Here is a 19,888-nt window from a genome sequence, read left to right as displayed (position 1 = left end):
TCCATTTTCTTGCACCCTTGTCCCTCAGTGGGGTCGGGAGGGTTGCTGGTGCCTCTCCAGCTGGCGTTTCGGGTGAGGTTCACCCTGGACAGGTCGCCAGTCTGTCGCAGGGCAACACAGAGACAAACAGGACACACAACCATGCACACACACACACACACACACACCTAGGGGCAATTTAGAGAGGCCAATTAACCTGACAGTCATGTTTTTGGACTGTGGGAGGAAACCGGAGTACCCGGAGAAAGCCCACCATGCACAGGGAGAACATGCAAACTCCATGCAGAGGGACCAGAGCTGGGAATTGAACCCAGAACCTTCTTGCTGCAAGGCAACAGCTCTACCAACTATGCCACTGTGCAGCCCCGCTTTAATTAGTCATCCATATTAAATATTCCCCTTTCTGGCCTCATCATAAACAATAAAATGGGGCAGAAACACAGCTAATCCATTTTATGTGCATATACTGTTAAGCTTTCTTCCTAAAGTTTTAGAGACTCTGCTTTTTTAATAACTTAACGGTTTTCAATTTGAGGTGCGGGGGCCATTTGAGGCCCCTGGATTGATTTTTAGGGCCTCCCAACCTCAATTTAAGAATAAATTAGGACAAAATGACAACTTTTAAATCAAAATCTGCTTACTAAAATGTTTGCTGAGACACAAAGTGATCATCTTGTTTCTTTCCTGTTGTCGTGGTAACCAGGACCACCTCTACTCCTTGACTTTTACTCTAAAGTACATCTTGGTGCAGCCAAATCTGCTTTTAATTGCTGCTAAATACAGCAAAGTGTTTCCAGATCAAGTCTGACACAGATGCTGTTTTTATTGCTGAGAACAGCCAACTATTTTTTTTTCAGTTTTCTTTAATCGAGCTGCTGGATGCCTTTCACATAATAAGAAAAAAAATTATCCTGTTTTTTCATGCCTGGTTTTATTGTTCAATAGTGTAAAAAAAAATTTTTTTTGGTGATTTTAGTTTTTAGAAATGATACTTTTGGTCACCCCTGCTTTAGAGGAACCAATAAAAAACAAACAAAAAAAAAAATGCAAATTATTTTAAATAACCAGGTTTGAGCACAAAAAAGAGAAAACAAATACATTGTTAACATTAATAAAATGTTTATTCATAATCATGTGAATCAGGATATCATAGTGCAATTGAACAAGGCAGAACTTTACAACAGGAACGACTGCATTTGGAAAAATTAAAATCATGTTTGGCTCCAATCTGAGCGACATTTTATTTCCAGTTTTTATTTGGTCAGAACAAAACCTGACTGATTTAAGCTGAGTTTATTCTATTTTTAAAGAAAATAACAACATAACAGGTAGAAATTGATACGTCAGCAGATGTGATTTCAAAGTTTTACGTCACGTTTTACAAAAGTATTCACACCCCATGAACGTTTTGCACGTTTAGTCATGTTGCAACCAGAAAATTAAATGTTTTTTATTGGGATTTTATGGGATAAATCAACACAAAGTGGTGCGTAACTGCAAAGTGGAAGAAAAAGGGACCCTGGTTGTCATATTTCTTGTAACATTTAATCTGAAAAGTGTGGCATGCATTTGTATTTGAGCTTTTATTTTTTTGCTCCATGTTGTTTACATTTTTTTCCTAAATTTCCCTTTGATAAATGTGGTCGTCTTATTTTCTGTTTAGAATTAGAAATACAAATCTTATAATGGATGTTGCTGAACGTGGGGGAAGCCGAAGCACCCGGAGTGAACCCACACCTATACGGGGAGACATTTCCCACCGTGCAGTCCTGTCTTTTTTATATTAAAATGTCCAATTAACAACAACAGCAGCTCTTTTTTCAATTCCCACCAATCACCCAAAACACACGTAGCCCCAACACCTTTTAAATCTAATCTACTGGGGACATAAGTTGATGTCTGCGCTGTTTGGACTTAACGTCTGTCTTTGAATTAGCGCAGACATGATGGAGTTAAAGCCTTTTGGATTCGCCTCCGCAGTGAAATCTTCTTCCTGGGGCTCTTCTTGTTCAGAGACATTATTCTGTTCAGCTGACTCTTCAGCTGCTTGACTTTGTGATTCTTGAGGTGTTTGGATTACATCTTCGTTAAATGTAGCCTTTATCTGTGGAGGGGATGTTCTCTGTTCTTCCATTACACCACTCTCCCCTTCTGTGGAAACTACAGGAACCTCACCTGTTACATCTTCTGAAACTTTACAAGGTTTTGTCTCTATTTATGTCTGGAGGATCTCTGGTATTATTCCTAAATCAGTTTTTGGTGTCTTGGTGTTTTTCTCATCCTGCTGGTCCCCATTTTGTGGTATTTTAGGGACCATTTCGTCTTCAGTCGCCTGCTGTGGTTTAACCAATCACCATTTCATTTTTATGAATCTCGATTATGACTGCGGCTGTCTGATCCCCAACTGTTTCAGGCACAGAAGCTTCTTGTTTGCCGTTTTTTCCAGAAACTTTGTCCTTGTTGAGGTTTTCCAATTCAGAGGCAGCTTTCATTGCTGCCCGTCTCTTGATCCTCCATTTAGATTTCCTTGATGGCTTTTTCTTATCTTGCTGGTCCCCATTTGGTTGGTTTTCAGAGACAGTTTCTTCCTCGGTGATCTGCTGTACTTTAGTGATCACTGTTTCTTTTGTATGAATCTCGTTTTTGATTGTGGCTGTCTGAACCCCAACTGTTTCCGGTACTGAAACGTATTGGTCACTGTTTTCTCCTGAAACGTTTTCTTCATTGAGGGTCTCCAGCTCACAGGCAGCTTTCATTCCTGCCTTTCTCTGATTCTTACATTTATATTTCTTTGATGGCTTTTTCTTATCTTAATGGTTCCCATTTTGTTGTGATGTGGAGACCGTTTCTTCTTCGATTGCCTGCTGTCGTTTACTGATCACCGTTTCATTTGAGTGAATCTCGTCTTTGATGGTAGCTGTCTGATCTACAACTATTTCTGTTGCTGAAATGTCTTGTTCTCCACTGTTTAGTTCAGAAACCTTTTCTTTTCTGAGGGTTTCCAATTCAATTGTTCAACTGACTGGTTTTAACCGATAGAACAGAAACTATTGAATTCTTGCTTTGGCTTCTCTCTGACAGTCCTTTCCTCATCAGATCTTTCTGATATCTAAGTTTAACATTTAGTTCATGATTTGTAGCGAACATCTCATCAAGCTGTTTTTTTTTAAGTATTTCTGTACTTTGATATATTTCAATGCAGACTCCTTATATTTGGCAAGACATGTCCACTTTGCTTGACTTGTCTTTTCAGAAGAGTGGGGCAAATTCTGAATTTGACTGAAACACTCTCCTTGAACATCTTCTGGTGATGAACAGGAACCTCAGTTAAATTTTCTGTTTGTATGTTGTCCTTGGGATTACCTGGAGATGGATCTTTCTCCTTTTTGATCCAGAGTCTCCTGCGGTTTGAAGATGGAGTCCTTCTTGGTGACTAGCTGTGTTGAAGAAATCACAGTTTTCTTGGAATAACTTTCTTTTTTCAAGGAAGCCACCTCGTCACGTTCTTGTGCTGGCTTTGAAACGTTTTGGGTTTCAATATTCTCAGCATTAAACTTACACCTATCCGAGGTTCTGACTTGGGGAACACTTTCCAAAATGTCTTCTTTCCGCTGCTGGGCAAAGCTGCCTGATAACTTTGTTTATCAGGCAAAGTTATCAGGCAGTGACATTGATAACAGGCAGAGGACCGTTATCAATGTCACTATTCTCAGTAAGAAACATAAGATCTATGCAAGCGTATGACTCGGGGAAAGATTTCCATAGCAGTGGCTTCTTCTTGATGCGCTTGTCTTTGATGTCTGTTTCTCCCCTTTTTGATCCACTTTCTGTTGTGGTTTGGAGATGGATTTCTCTTCGGTGACCAGCCGTTTTGTAGAAACAGCTGGTTCCTCTTTGCAAATCTCTTTCTTTAAGGAATCTTCCAGATTACCTTTTTCAGGCAGAGAAATGTCTTGCTTATTAACATTTTCAGCACAAGACTTAATGAACTTCTCTGCAATATTGATTGTTTCCTGCAGTCCGGAGATCGATGCTTTTTGGTAACTGGTGAAACGTCTTCTGTACCAGTACCTTCAGCTGAAATCTTAAGATCAGCAGGGGCATGTTTCTCCAACCAGATGTCAAACGGTATTTTTTCTTTTTGTTGCGCCTCGTTGTTGGTGGCTGTTCCTCAAACTTAGAGGGCTGTTCCTTCTCTGCTGTATCGATGTCTCCTGCATTCTAGCGGTGGACTCTTCTTCACTGACCAGTGAATTGTTCTGCTTTTCAATGTTTCCTGCAGAAATCTCTTGGTCAATGGGGGCGTGTTCCTCTGACCAGGTTTTAAATGGCACCTGGTTCTTCTCATTGGACTCACTCTCAGGTGGCTGTCTGTCCCCTTTTTGATCCATCGTCTCCTGTGCTTTGGCAATCGATTCATTTCAATCACCAGTGGAGCATCCTGCTGTTCGATATTTTCAGCAGACATCTTTAGCTCCTAAAGGGGTGCAGCTCCAACCAGACTGCAAATGACGCCTTCTTCTGCTTGCGCTTGGGTTTCTTGGGTATCTGTAATTCCCTTTCGATGTCGTCGAATGCAACCTCTTCGACTCTAGGCTGGTCGGACTGCATTGTGACCTTTGCTTGTTTCAGGTTCAAAGATAAATCACTTATCTAGAAACTTTTGTACCTTTTATGTCTTGCCCCTGGCTATTTTTTTAACCTCAGTTCTCTTGCTGTAGTTTGGATGCAGGATTCATCTATCAAGAAAATAGTTTTCAACAAAAATCTTTTGTTTTATTATTGTTGAAATTGAAACTGTATGTTTGACTTTAAGAGCCCAGGAAGTCATCTTAGTAATGTTTGCTGTGATTGGTTCATTGTATTTTCAAGCTGCCAATTAGACTCTGTGGCTGTATCTTAAAGAACTATCACTATATATGCATTTCATTTTAATAAAAAAAAAAAATTTAAATATAAAGATGAATTAGTTTTTCTGTGTTTGATTTTTAAGTACTTTTGATTTTTTATAGATTTGCATTTTGGTTCTGATTTGAATGTTTTGAACCGCAAACAGGGACGCTGTTTGATTTTCTTTATGGTATCAGAGTAACAGGGGTTTAATATAAATGCATACCAACATTTTCCATGTAAAATCTTTAAAAAACTTTATTTCACTTCCACTTCACAGTTTTGTGTTGGTTTATGTCATAAATTCTGTTTAGAAAAGACAATAGGCCTGTCATAATAAGCAATAAACAATTTAATCGCATGATAAATAAAACCTTTTATGCCAAAAACTGGAGGATAAAAGTCTGTAAACAAAACTGTCCTTCAAAAAAAAGTAATAGTTGAGACCAAAACAGAAATGATACATTAAACATAGCTCAATAATTTCCATTAGCTTGATTTATAGTTTTTCTCTTTTTCTCTCTCTTTCTACTAAGTTTCCAGTTTGATGTTCTGGTGTAAACTAGCCCTTTTTTTGAAGGACAGTTTGTTTACAGAGACTCCATAATTCATTTCATTTGTTGTTTCTGTTGTCTTGTTTATTTATTTTGGATATTTAAAATGTCCTCCAGTTCCATTGTTAAATATTCACTAAATTTATTGACCTTTTAGAATGTGTCTTGCATTTTTAGGTCATTATTACCATTATATTACTTGAAAATGGTCTCAAAACAACAATATTATTGTTTATCGCGATAACTTCTGGGATCATTTATCGTCCAGTAAAATTTGCTATTATAACAGGCCTAGTTGGTTTATTTTTACAGATTCGATTATTTTCAGGTTCTTTAAAGTTATGTGGAAACCAGCTCCACCAGACTCATCACAAAGCTTTTGCTGATGTTGGATTCTGCATCACAGCGTTCAGGTCGGCCCAGCAGAACCTGATGTTAGAATTAAACATCACATTATGGGAGATTTTTCCACTCAGGGCTGATTTTTTGAGTGCGGTTCACCGTTCTCCGGCTGACGGGTCGACTGTGGCTGCAGCCGCTGAACTTTGCCTGAAGCTGCCTGAAGCGATCGGGTCGGCAGAGTCGGTGTCCTCTTTTAAATGTCTCAGAACCAGAAAGTCCGTCCTCAGTTCACCTCACGCTACTGATGCCGTTTGATTCCTACGACCCAGAATGCCTCACTGCCCTTGTTAACCATTGATCTGATTGATTTTGTAATGTTTTTGTTGGGTGAATTTGTGAAGTGATTTAAAGTAGCTAACTTGTTTCTTCTGGGCGGAAATAATCTGACTGAGCTATTTTTTTTATTAAAGCTGCAGCAGCTGTAACTTTTACTTAAAAAATGTTTACATCTTTGTTAAAACCATGTTGTGACAGAATGAGAAAAATAATCTGTAAAAAGATCAACCTCCTCCCTGAGCTCATGCTACCGCCTTAAGAAACGATTCGCTCCTGACCAAAAGCAGCCAATCAGAGCAAAGAGGAGGGTCTTAACGCTGCTAATCAACTTCATGTTCTTGCTGTTAAATGTGCTAATGGCGGAGAAACAACACACCATTACAGAAAAACCATTTTTCTGCCATGTTAACTAGCTTTAGCATTTACAAAAGGCTCTGCTAGCTGCTAGCAGTGCCACATAGAGGTTGACAGCGCTAAGACCCGCCTCCTGGCTCTGATTGGTTGTTTCTAGTCAACACTGAGACAAGGCAAAGGAGAACAATATATTTCATATTATCTGTCTCATGCAATACTGTTACGACATAGCGACAGTTTCGACAAGTTACATACCGCAGATTTAAAATATAAGTATATAAATTTATGACACACTTACACATTGTCCTATTATTTTTTGAGAGATGTCTGTGCCACTTTAAAATAGTTTTGCATCTAAATCTGCCAGGCTATTAATACTTTTGGGCATCAGAGTGTGACCAATCTGGTGATCAGCAAGAGGAGCTACCAGGAGTTTTCTACTGAGGCTCTTGTTTGTTAATTAATAAACTTTAATATCGCTGACGCGTCTCGTTTCATCAAACTTTAATCATTTGAGAAACAAAACAGACTCAACTCTGCAGCTCAATGTAGAAATCTGGCAACATTTAAAGGGAAATATCAGCCTGAACTTTGTGATGCAGAATTGTTCTTGCCACCTTTCAGTGGAATGCAGGAGACCAATGAGCATGCAACAACGAACATCTGCATGAAAATATCCAGCACTGTTTTCACATTAAGCTGGGAGTCTAAATCCAGTCCTGAGAGGTACAACTTTTAGATGCATTCCTTCTCCAAAACACCTGAACTACATGAATGTGTTGCTATCAGGCCCCTGCAGAGTTGAAAGGTCATCTAGAGGTTGGGGCATAGCAACTCTCAGGACTGGAGTCAGAGATAAAACTGAGCAGATTTAAATCTTTCTTCCAAACATTAAGTCATTTATTTACACTTTTTTATGTGGATTGCATAAATTGATCAGTCAGTATTGGCCTTTGCTCACAGTTTGGATCCAGAATATAAAGCCAAAGTTTATCTATTAAAGTGCTAAAACACACAAATATTCCCTGAACGAGATAAATTCTCTTAAATATTTGATTTTCAAAGATGGCATGTAGAAAATGTTTCTGACCCGTTTTTATTTGGATTTTGGCTGAAAATTGAGCTCTTGGGAAAAATATCCGACGCGGCGCTGCTCAGCAGACGCGCCGAACGCTTGGTTTGTTTCGCAACACTAATTTAAGGAGGACTCTGCAGCTATGAGGAAACGGAGGAGCTCCACGTCTGGCTCTGGGAGAGCAGCATGTGAGGTCCCTGATCGCCCAGAGGGAGGGAGTCCTGTTCCCTGAAACAAACTGACGTTGGCCTCTCTCCGCTTTGCTCGGGGTCGTGACAAATGGAAAAAAGCGAGACTGCGTGAGGGCATTTACCAGCTCAGTGTTTCAGAGACAAAGTGCATGCAGAAGGAGGATGGCAGCAGAGCAGATTGCATAGAAGTAACCGTTGCTGCCAGAGCTTGTGGTCTGTTCTTACTGCGATGATAAGCTTTATAAATAAAATCCAGAGCAGTGCAGAGGGAGACGTGCGTGTGTGCAGCTGGATGGTGCGTGCGCCGGCTTACGACCTCTCGGTTCATCCGCTGAGAGGATGCAGGTCCACCTTGACTTTCTCACCGCTGCTCAGCATCCCCACAGTGGGGTACAGACCTCCAGGCGGGACCACCATCTCCCGTCGACCCATCAGCTTCCCGTTCCTGGTGAAAAACACCTAGAGGAAAGCAGAGGCGTAGCAGTGAGAATAAACACACAAACCACTAGCAGGGGTGGAAATTAGCGCCCACCGCTGGCCAAATGCTGTTAATATGATGAATCCACAATACAGGTTAACAATCTGCACACGAGAACCGGGTTCAATTTAACACTTAGCTTACCTGTTACAAGCTAAGTAAGTCATATCAAAACAGAAAGGAGATGAGCTAACGTTAGCCTAGCTTACCCCTGTGAGAGGCTAAATAATCAACAAGTCATCAAAACAGAGAGGCGCTAATGTTAGCCTAGCCTACCCCTCTTCAGTGATGAATAATTAATTAACAAGTCATATCAAAACAAAGAGGGGAAGAAAGGAGCTAATGTTAGCCTAGCTCATTCCAGTTCAGTGATGAATAATCAACAAGTTATATCAAAACAAGGGAGCTACCAGTTTTGCAGGTTAATATCAGTCCCAATGATTCTTGTTAGTCAGATTAAAAGTACCTTTCGAAAATACCAACCTTTAAGCAGGTTTTAAAAATAGATTTAATTGTTGGTCTGATCCTAATGCTAATTTTAATATCATGTTGTCATCACCTGTAAAGATAAAATCATCATAGCCAACAGCGATAAAGGCTTTCAAATATCCATCTATGTGTAATTAGTCTATATAATGTGTTTAGTTTTCTAATAAAGTTTCTGAAATAAATGGTCTTTAAATAATATTTTTTGATTGGACATGTCTTGTGTATATAAGCACAAAACTAACTTTTTTGGACATGCTTTAACAAAATATATTTGCACTTGTTCTGATTGTTTGAAGCGATGCACAACATCCTGAAACATATGCAGATGTATAAGCTAGAAACCAAACTATGGTTGCCTTGATGTAGAATTATTCGTAATTTTTTCCACAGAATTAGGAATAAATGACTACAAGATTTTATTTAATTAGAAAATCTAGATTTTGGGCTAACAGGAACAAATATTGCATTATTTGGCTCCTGTTAACAGAAGATTCAAGGCTGATTTACTGATGTTAGATGGACAGGAAAATGGATGGATAACGGTTGAAGAGATGGAAAAATGAACAGAAGAACAGATTTTTGATGGACTCATACATAACTTGGAAAGACAAATGGACAGGTCACCGGCGGATGGATGGCTACCGATACCAAGAAAAGATGGACAACTGCTTAAATTGTTTAAATAGTTGGAAGAAAATGTTAATTTCCACCCCTAACTCAAGCTTTCATTGATGGTAAAACCACTGAAGGGACAAAAGGAAAGAGAAAATCTTTCTGCCAGAGAGCGCTCAGTTCAGCTACCAGGAATTATGCGCAATTAGGAAATATGGTTGAACAAATAGGTGAGAGTGTAACGTCTGTCGTCTTGAGGGGGAGAAAGTCAATGTTTACAGAACATGTCTCCACTAAATCAGCGATTGATCAAACATGATCCAGCTGTTCCCCGAAGAACATCGCCGCAGCTTTTCAACGCTAATACGGCCGGCTTCTCTCCAAAGTCTGGGCCCAAACAGCGGCACTAAAACAACAACGTGGAGTACCGCCAAGTGTGCGTCTTTGATAAATGAGGCTGAGTCACATATCAAACATGAACTGTGCCACCCACTCCAACCTGTTTAATTACACGCCAGAGAAACGCAGGTCATTAGCTTGAACAACAGCAGAACAGTGCGTGCCGTGCCGCCGCACTGGGACTAATGTGTCCTGCTGAATAAATAAGGACAAATCCCTGGATTATATCCTGGCCCGTTCTGCTCTCTCACCCAGCTGGGTTTCGGTCGGCCTCGCCGCCTCTCACTGACCCCCCCCGGTCTCCGCTTGCACAAGCGTGCAGGCGAGTCTAGACAAAGTCAAAACCTCTGCGCTCAAAACTCCAGCAGCCCCGGGTTCGTTGAAGGATTTGACTGCACAGCAGTGGCGTCCAAAGCTTCAGCCATAAGGGCCAAAATAAGGTAACACTTTATTTGAAGGAGTGCATAAGACTGACAAGACAAAAACAAGAGATAACACCAGACATGAACATGAAGGAGTCTTCATGAATGGGTCTAACTGTTGTAAATAAGAAGTATTTGGTAAATAATGATACTTTTAATGAAACTTTGCATTAAAAGTTCCATTAAATTATTTATAAAATAATGCAAAACTGACACTTTTAATGCATCTTTTAATGCAACCATCATTAAAAGTTGCAATATTTACCGAAATATCAAAGTTTACATTTTTAGAGTAATTCTTAGCTCAAGTTTTAAATAAACTTTGCATTAAAAGTGTCATTATTTACCAAATGATGCTTCCTGACAACAGTCAAACATTCACAAAGGCGTCTTCATGTTTATAACAGCTGTTATGTTTATGATGGTGTCATGTCAGTCTTATGCAAACCTCTTCAAATAAACAAATAAAGTCAGAACCTCTGCGCTTTAAACCTCCATCAACCCGGAGCTCGTTGGAGGATTTGACCGTAAAGCAGTGGTGTCCAAACTTTTTTGCCGTTAGGGCCAAAATTGGAAAGTGGAGAAAACATGAGGGCCACATTTTAAAAAAAAAATTAAAACTGAAAGGTTTTATTTCTGAAGAGATTCGTTGTTTTTATTTCTTCAAAACTAAATGGACAATGTTTTGATAAAGATATAAAGGGCATTATAAATAAAATCTGCTATTAAAGCAAAGTAGTCTAATTTTTATAGAAAAGGAATCTGTAAATCATTGTTCATCCAAAGTATAAACAAAGCCTTGAACAGCTGATGAATTAAATCACAGGTAAATATATTCCTAAACTTTCTGGGGGTTTATTAGCCATGTTTTTTTTTTGGCAACAAAAGTTGGGCAGCACTTGCTGGTTTTAGCAAAATGTATTCAAAGAAAACAGAAACATGGTTAATAAATTAAAAATACTTGAATCTAAATAAATAAGCATTCAAAAAGTTAATTTAATTTCTTAAATTGTGAACCAAGGAGCCAAACAAAATCCTTCTTAAATGGTCCCAGGGCCACACTTCGGACATCCCTGCTGTGAAGAAACCTGCAGAGGTCTGGTGAACTGGTGAGTCCAACAAAGATCCAGGTTGCATTAAAAATGTGAAAGTAAGCATTGTGCTGCGGTTCTGGCCTCCAGACTCGTATGAAATAATTGGTGCGGTCCTGCTGAGCAGCGCGCTTTGCAGTGGTGCCAGGAAGTCGACAGGTTAAAGGTGCCTCATGAAGGTTTTTAAAGCTGCGCTCGGGAGAACGAGCTCTGTTCCTGGATCGAGGACAACGCAGCAAATGGTCAACAGGTGGCGCCAAAGAAAGGCAGCAAATTGCACATCATCCACCTCTTTCAAGCTCTACCACAGGACAAGAGTTTAAAAAACTGAACAAATTGCTTCCCAAATAAAATACATAAATTAAATTTGAAGAAGCACCAGCAAAGACTGGACCTTCATGCAGTAACTCAAAAAGTACAAACTGTTCATTTCCTAGACGGCCATCTTTCTTGTGTGGTTTGGCTCGTCCACCGGCAGGTTTGTCCAGATTTTCCTGGCACCCATAAGACCCAGAACTGGCTCGGTGAATCCTTTCTGGTGAACACCTTGAGATGATTCCCCCACTGGCAAGTCGTACTCTAAGCGGTTAATGTCCCGTTCGGTTCTGCTCAGAGGAGGGCAGAGAACCCAAAAATTACACTCAAGAGCAGCACTACTTCAACATCCATCCATTTTCTTTACACCCTTGTCCCTCAGTGCGGTTGGGAGGGTTGCTGGTGCTTATCTCCAGCTAACATTCCGGGCGAGAGGCGGGGTCACCCTGGACAGGTCACCTAGGGACAATTTGGAGAGGCCAATTAACCTGACAGTCATGTTTTTGGACTGTGGGAGGAAACCAGAGTACCCGGAGAAAACCCACCATGCACAGGGAGAACATGCAAACTCCATGCAGAAAGACCGGGGCCGGGAATCGAACCCAGAACCTTCTTGCTGCAAGGCAACAGCTCTACCAACTGTGCCACTGTGCAGCCCACTACTTCAACATATTATCACTCAAGTAAAAAGTAAAATGTAGCCGTCAAAGAAATTACTCAAGTCAGAGTAAAAAAAGCATTTGGTAAAAAGTTTACTAAAGTACTGATAAAATTATCATTTATTATTTAAAAATTACATAATCAGATCGACCAAAATATCAAGTTAAGTGGAAATGTTGGACCAAAATGACAATAATTTATATAGGTAAAAAAAAAAAAAAAAAAAAATCAGGCAAAAGAAAATGTTTCCAAATTAGTTTCTTTAAGAAATAAACTTATGAATCTTTAACAAAAACTGCCTGTGTGTGTCTGTGTTTTTTGGTTAAAACGTGTTTGTTTTCCATTCAGTGGGTAAAAAAACACAGAAATTAACTTAAGTAAGAGTACAGATGCTTCATAATAAAATTATTCAAGTAAAAGTAAAAAGTACAGTGCAGTAAAAAATGCATTTTTCAAAACAGTAACTCAAGCAAATGTAATTGAGTAAATGTAACTAGTTACTTCTCAGCTCTGGTTCTGCTCCAGTGATGTTCATCACCGTCATCAAAGCTGTGGACTCCATTACTGAGGTTTGCAGCAAACCTCAGTAATGGAGAACCCTCAGGGTTCTGGTTCTGATGGACTCAAACCCAGATTTTTCACTTTGTCTTGTAGAAATTCATGCCTGAGTGAAGTTGCCCCCCACTTTTTTCAAATCTAACAACATTGGTGTCAAACACTTTTGCAGAAAAACACTTTTGTTTTAAAGATAAAAAATCTTCAAAGTAAAGGCAGCAAAAAAAAATTGCTGCACAAACCAGTGCCTGGTTGACCTTTTGACCTTTAAACTTTCATTAATATCTTCAAAACTTCAAGACCGGACCGAACCGGATTGGACCGGACAGACCAGGTTAGAGGCGGTCTAAAGGAAAAACACCTTAAGAAGAATTGAAATGAAACTTTAAAAAAAAGAGATTAAACCTTGGGTAAGTGGGAGGGCGAGAGGGAAGGAGGGAGGGATGGATGGATGGATGGATGGATGGATGGATGGATGGATGGATGGATGGATGGATGGATGGATGGATGGATGGATGGATGGATGGANGATGGATGGATGGATGGATGGATGGATGGATGGATGGATGGATGGATGGATGGATGGATGGACAGATGTTCAAAAAGCTGATGTATTTATCTCATCAGTCTTTGTCTCTTTCTGTGGATCTAATATTTGCATTTGTTGTTGCATTTCAGATTGTTTTCCTATTAATTAGCTACATTTACAACGGACCTTCTCCTCAGAGTTGAGCTCAAGTTTAATATTCTGTGGTCCGGATGTTTGGGGATGAAAGTGTGAGACCACAGTTAACCGATAACAATAACTTTAGTCATCCTAGAATTTGTATATTTTCACATTTTCAAGCCGGAATTTATATTTGTGGGTAAAATCTGACTGACGTCAAATAAAATCTGTTTTTTTAAATTAAGTGTGAACCCCCAGAGAGCAGATTTTATTACCTGGACACACCATTGTTCTGTGTCTCACCACAGGAACATTTCCTTCTCAGAACGTGTAGCTGCTTGTGTTTCTCAGAATGAGCGGCGCTACAATGAGAGGAACAGCCTCCAGTTTCAGGGTTCCTTCCTGCTCAACCAGCAGCCAGTTTTGGAGATGAACTCTGATAAAGTCTCCATAACATCCACACTGTTGTGGAGATAGCATTACTTCAGTTCATTATGGTTCGCAAACATCACCTTCAGCATTTCAGTCAAGATTAGGCATGAACTTTGACTGGGCCATTGCAACATGTTGATTATTACCCGTTTCTCCATCCACTGGACGTCGTTGTTCCAGAAGACGTGGGTCATCCAGATGTAAGCTTAAAGACGTACTGTTTCTTTTCCAACTCCAACAAGAATCACTTGCTTAGTCATTGACTTGTTGTCTTATTATGAACTTTAACATCTAAATACCTCAACATTGAGCTGGCTTTCTGATCCTGTCTTTCTTATGGAAAAAGTCCATAAAAAGTTGTTTTTTTGTTGCCAAAATAAATGGGAGAGCAGCTAGAAATCCTAATAATTATCATCATCTGGGTCATTTCTATGAACCAAAGGCTTTAACATTTTAATTTGTTGTGTATTCATCACAAGCCATGCTGTTAAACTCACAGTTACCTCCTTTTTAAAATGTGTTTATTTTATTTTTGTTGTTAGTCATTCTCTTGTCTAATTGGTTATTTATTTTACAGATCAATACCTGTTTTTGTTAGCCTAATTTGTTTGTTTTGTATGCACTAATTTGTGAATAAATTAAAATGTAAGAATAGAAAAACATACAGAACATACAGAATAACTGATGGGAAAAAGCTATTTTTTTTTTTCTCCAGAAGTTGCTGCTTGGTTGTGAGCTTTTTGTGTCATTTTTATAAATGGTATTTATTTTTGCAATCGGGGAAAAAAAACATACAGAACTACTAATTAACAGAAGTATAACAAAGCGGAAAAAAAAAGCAAAAATAAACATATAGAACTACTATAAATAAAATAAGACAAAAAACTACAATACATTTTTTTCTGTAGAAGTTTCTGATTGATTGTGAGCTTTTTGTGTAGCTTTTATAAATGGTCTTTATTGTGCAATAGAAAAAAACATGCACAAAAAACAAAGACATACAAAAATACTAAATAAGTGACAAAAAAAAAATTCTCCTTATGTTGCAGTTTGAGCTTTTTTGTGTAGTTGGCTTGGTGTGTTTTATAAATTGTATTTATTTTGCATTAGAAAAAAACAAAAAAACTCACCGTCACCTTCTTTCCCTGCTGTTCCTGAGCGACTTCGTCCCCTTCCTCCTCTTCCTCGTCTTCACCATTAAGATACAGAACGTTCTGGACGCCATCTTGACTGGGTTGGCCCTCCAGCCAACCCAAGTCTTCCACGTCAGCTGAACACAAAATGGAGAGTTAAATAACCAAGAGTCAGTAATACCAGAGATTAAGTAAGAAAATGAAAGATATTGACGAATCTCACAACTCTGAAGGCTTCAAAGTAGCTAATGTTGCCTTTGTGAGGATGTTCTACACCCCAAAGCAAACGGCAGCAGACGGATTCAGAGTAAAAGAGAAACCAGAGTAATTCCTGGTACCTGAACCGTCTCCGTCCAGGCTGTAATCACGTGGGAACATGATGCCGCACCCCATGATGTCTCCTTTGAAGCAGCGGGGCCCGAAAGCGTCTCCAACTCCGATGCCGTAGAAGATCTTCCCATCATCTGTCAAAGACACGCGTCTGATTAATTCAGGATCACCTGATCACACGTTCATTTCAGGTCATTTAAGCCCATTAGCTTCCCACATTTTGTCAAACCTCCACCACAAAAATCTATGTATTTTATTTGGACTTCACATGACTTGACAATAACAGTCAAGCTTGTTCCACTGATAAGCAATGATCAAGCATACGCTAAAGGAATGTTATGGGATTGCATTTTAGGCAATAACATTTTTATTTCTTATCTTAAAATATGAATTGAAATATTTCTTTATTTGCATCTTTTACTGTTTTCCTAATAGTGTGTAAAAAGGTGGTTAAATTAAAAATCTGTAGAATGTGCCAATCTATTAAAAGATTAATCGATTAATCATCAGAATAACTGATTGCAAAAACAAGTGTTAGATCTCACTTTGCCAACTTTTTGGTTGTAACAAAATGTGTATGAAAAGGTTTAAATGAAAAATCTGAAGAATTTAATCAATTTAATGTTTAAAAACTGATTAATCGTTTAATCACCAGAACAACCGATTACAAAAACACGCTCTGCCAACTTTTTTGGTTGTAGCAAAATGTGAAAATGTTCTTGAAGATTAAATACTTTTGCAGGACAAAGTAAATCTCAAAAATTGCAGAAATGTTTGCATGATACAAAAAGAAAAACACCTTGAGAAGGAAGGTACTGTGCGTATTTCATATTTTACTCTTTCACAATCATGTTCAGATCTTTGCAATTTTCCACATCAGGTTCAACCCTCTGGGAACGCGACATCCAGAACATCCCGACATTCCACTCAGGCGATGATGAGCAAAAGCCAGAAGAAGCAGGGCTTGTTAAAACAGTCAAGTACAACCAAAATAAAAAAACATCGACGACATCCAAAGAAAATCATCAAAACAACACATCCTACAGTTGTTAGAGACAACAAAGGAGCAAAAAAGAAGAAGAAAAACATTGCAGAGATAGCCTGCAGACAAATGCTCCTCAAGCAGAGCGGGATGGCTGCTGCTTGTAAATATTTATGGAGTTGTCATGGGATCCATCCCCAGCTCAGGATACTGTTTAAACAGCCTCTATCGGAGCACCGGGAGCCAGACAGACACTGTATCATTACAGCTCCCATGTGGGCCCTTGTAACAACAAAGCGCACAAGGCAAACAGAGGGGGCACAGCCCAGCAGGGATAAAAATACGAGGCCTTTTTGGAGCGCGACAAGGACTGAAACTGGAAGTGAGGATGCAGAGATCCAGGTTTGGGTCTGGATGGTGGGAAGTAATGGGGCAGCAAAGGTAGGACGAGCAGGCAGACGTGATCAGATGTCACAGAAGAAGAAATAATTGCCTCTTAAACCAGATGAATCAGAAAAGAGCGATTAGAAGAGAAGTGTTCTGGGGTCAGACCACCCAGAACAGAGGTTTAATCAGTATTTTAAATGTTTTTTCATGTTATTGATGTCCTACTTTGTGGCTATAGGGTTCCTTTTTACTAACACTCATGTTTAGAAGGGTTGTTTCTGTCTCTGTTGATCCCATTTTGGATCCATTTTTAGTTCTCAGGTTCCAGGGTTTCTGTGTTCAGGTGCATCTCCTGGTCAAAAACTGTTTTTCTTTCTCGTAGAAAGTACTCAAAGCCCAGTGCTTCTGGGTTTTCTCTCTCTCCTTTCTGTTTTTCAACTCTAATCCAGACGGAGCAGATGGCTGATCAAAACCGAGCTTGGTGCTGGTTCTGCTGGAGTTTTGCTGGTTAAAAGGGAGTGGTTCTTCTCCGCAGTTGCCAAAAACATCCAATGCCACTGGCTGGGTTTCCTTAGATGTTTTACTACTTGATCAACTGAATTTAACTATACGGTACTGGACATTAATCTACCAATATCACTGGAACATAAAGGAAAGATTCAAGGTGAATTCACACCAGCCCTGTTTAGTCCGCTTTAATCGAACTCTAGAAAATCTGGTTTGTTTGGGGAAGCATTGTGGATGCGCAATCAATTCAAAAAAGCGAACTGTGGTCTGCCTAAAAACCTCGGTCTCAGTTTAGTTGAAGTGAACTCTGGTGCTATTTGAACGCCTATGTCAATGCCAACCGGACCAGAGACCACTCCAAAAGCAAGAAGTGGACTAAAGCGTAGGGCAGTGGTGCCCAAAGTCTGTCCTCGAGGGCCGGCAACCTGCATGTTTTAGTTCTTTCCCTGGTTTAATGGACCTGGATCCAATGATGGCTCATTAGAAGGCCTAGAAGAGCATTGGCATGCTGAAAAGGTTTATACTACCACCAGGAAAGAACTAAAACATGCAGGATGCCGGCCCTCGAGGACCGACCTTGGGCAACCCCGGTGTAGGGCATTATGGGTAAATACAACCAAAACAAACATGCCAGCTTAGTGCTAGCGGAAGATACCAAAGACAAAAGAGAAATCCTACAACCTCTAAAGTGTGACCTCACTCCATTTTTGATTACATTATATGAAGAAGGAAGTGTCAGTGTCTTCCTCAGAGGTGTTCATGTCATTTCCTTCAGTGATTCTTGGTGCAGTGCCCCCGCAGGCAGGAAGGGGAACAGATTTTTTAAATTAGTTTGGATTGTTTCACAGAATGCAGCGTGAAAGTGAACCGCAGCAACTTAAAATGTATAAAATGTTGGAGTTTTGTTCCAAGACTACGGGGCTAACAGGTGTGAAAACAGCCTCAGAATTAACTGGAACGGCACTAAGAACAACCATTGACTCAAAGATGGCGGCATTGTGATAAGCCAAATACTGCAGAATTAATCAAGCTTACATGAAAATATCACAGTTTGCGCAGAAACATAATATAGCAACACACAACACAAATTGATTTGGGGTTTAGTTACTCTTCAAAATGTTAAGTCTTTAATTAATGTTCAACTCAATTCCAAGTTGCAACCTTAAGAGCCACATTCCTCGGTGCCGTTTTCCTAACTTTGTAGTTAATCATGAGTCTTATGGACTGAAGAGAAAACCTGATTTGGATTAATTGTGGGTCGTTAAGAAGCAAATAAAAGGTCCAGGATGTGATCAACTGGTTACCAAATCAGAACTGCAGACATTATATGGACATGGGCGGTTCTAGCCATAGATACATGAGGGGGCAGCTGAAAATGTTAAGGGGGCATCATTATGTTTATACATATTAGGGGTTGATAGACTTCATGTATTTTAAGGTGGACTATAAAATGATAAAAATCGAGTAGAAGTCGACTCCTCGCACTGACGTCATAGAAACGTAAGCGAACGTCACAGCAACTTAGAGGCTGTATTAAATTCACAGCAAATATTGACAAAAAAAGCCCTTTAAGTCTTTCATGCAGGAATAAACGTATAAGAAACAGAACATCATCCCAGACTTCTTCGTTAGCAGCGGATTAAAGTCTGAAAAGTTGCACAAAGTCAGGTGCGGCTAGGACTGATGATCGCACATGCTGGACAGCTGCATATAGTCAAATTATCACACTGAACAGTGACACAACGGTGCTTTTGGTTTGTGCATCTCAACCCAAACTTATTATGAACGGATCATGTTTAGTTACTGTTAAATTCAGCGCCTCCACCTGCTGCTCCTCCACCCCGATGCGCAGCAGGACGCTCCGCTGAGTCAGCGCAAAGAGCCGATCTCAAATTAGTTTGGACCAAATGTATGCACAACAACCGGGTGACAACAAATCCAATAACAGAATATTCCGTCCGTAACTGTTGTTTTTTTTCTGGCTTGATGTTTATTTTGTGATTACTACAAGTAAACACAGCGGGGTTCATAACTTAAAAACCTGCTCCACTGATGCTCTGTCAGAGTTAGTGTGAGGGTCGCCTTATAAACGGAACCGAAACACACCGAACTGCGCAGCACAACAAGGTTGTTGAAGTCAAGGGAACATAACTGACCTACTTCCAGTTCCCTCGATATTTTTTAAAATTGAAACCTTTTACTGACCTGTGAAACTTCGGGGCTTGTTTTGTAGCTGTAGTGTTGGAAAAACATTGCGCTCCTTTCGTGCACATTTAAGATTTAGACATCTTGACAGATAAAGTCGCCATCCTTAGCAAGCAGGTTTGCTAGCATGGAGGGGGATCTCGCTCGCGTGAGGCTCGTTTGAATACTGAATGCTGATTGGCTGCAGCCTGACCGCAGGCAGACAGGTGAAGAACCGCGCAGCACGGTGCGCAGCAGAACCTCGGATAAAGGAGACATTCCGTTATTTGTGGCAAGTTTCATTTGAGGGGGCACTGCCCCCTTTTGCCCCAGCATATAGCCGGCCCCGCATGGACAGCATGTCGTTTCCATCCATCCATCCATCCATCCATCCATCCATCCATCCATCCATCCATCCATCCATCCATCCATCCATCCATTTTCTTCCGCTTATCCGAGGTCGGGTCGCGGGGGCAGCAGCTTCAGAAGGGAGGCCCAGACTT

The 19,888-nt window shown here is 40.0% G+C and overlaps 1 protein-coding gene across 1 annotated transcript in view; it reads right to left on the bottom strand.

The window, feature by feature from the left end:
- Positions 1–1,102: 1,102 nt before the first annotated feature.
- Positions 1,103–19,888, bottom strand: part of spryd3 (SPRY domain containing 3) — a 52,795-nt gene continuing 34,009 nt past the window's right edge. Inside the window, exons 9-11 of the mRNA XM_008414629.2 lie at positions 15,334–15,459; positions 14,993–15,132; positions 1,103–8,201 (exon numbers count right to left, since the gene is read on the bottom strand). Coding sequence (XP_008412851.1) covers positions 8,067–8,201; positions 14,993–15,132; positions 15,334–15,459 — 401 coding nt within the window. The 3' untranslated portion in view covers positions 1,103–8,066. The remainder of the gene's footprint in view (positions 8,202–14,992; positions 15,133–15,333; positions 15,460–19,888) is intronic.

This window comes from Poecilia reticulata, linkage group LG7 (assembly GCF_000633615.1).
Source record: "Poecilia reticulata strain Guanapo linkage group LG7, Guppy_female_1.0+MT, whole genome shotgun sequence".
Taxonomy (NCBI): domain Eukaryota; kingdom Metazoa; phylum Chordata; class Actinopteri; order Cyprinodontiformes; family Poeciliidae; genus Poecilia; species Poecilia reticulata.
Note: the sequence above shows the minus strand (reverse complement) of the source record. Positions and strands in the feature narration are given on the sequence as shown.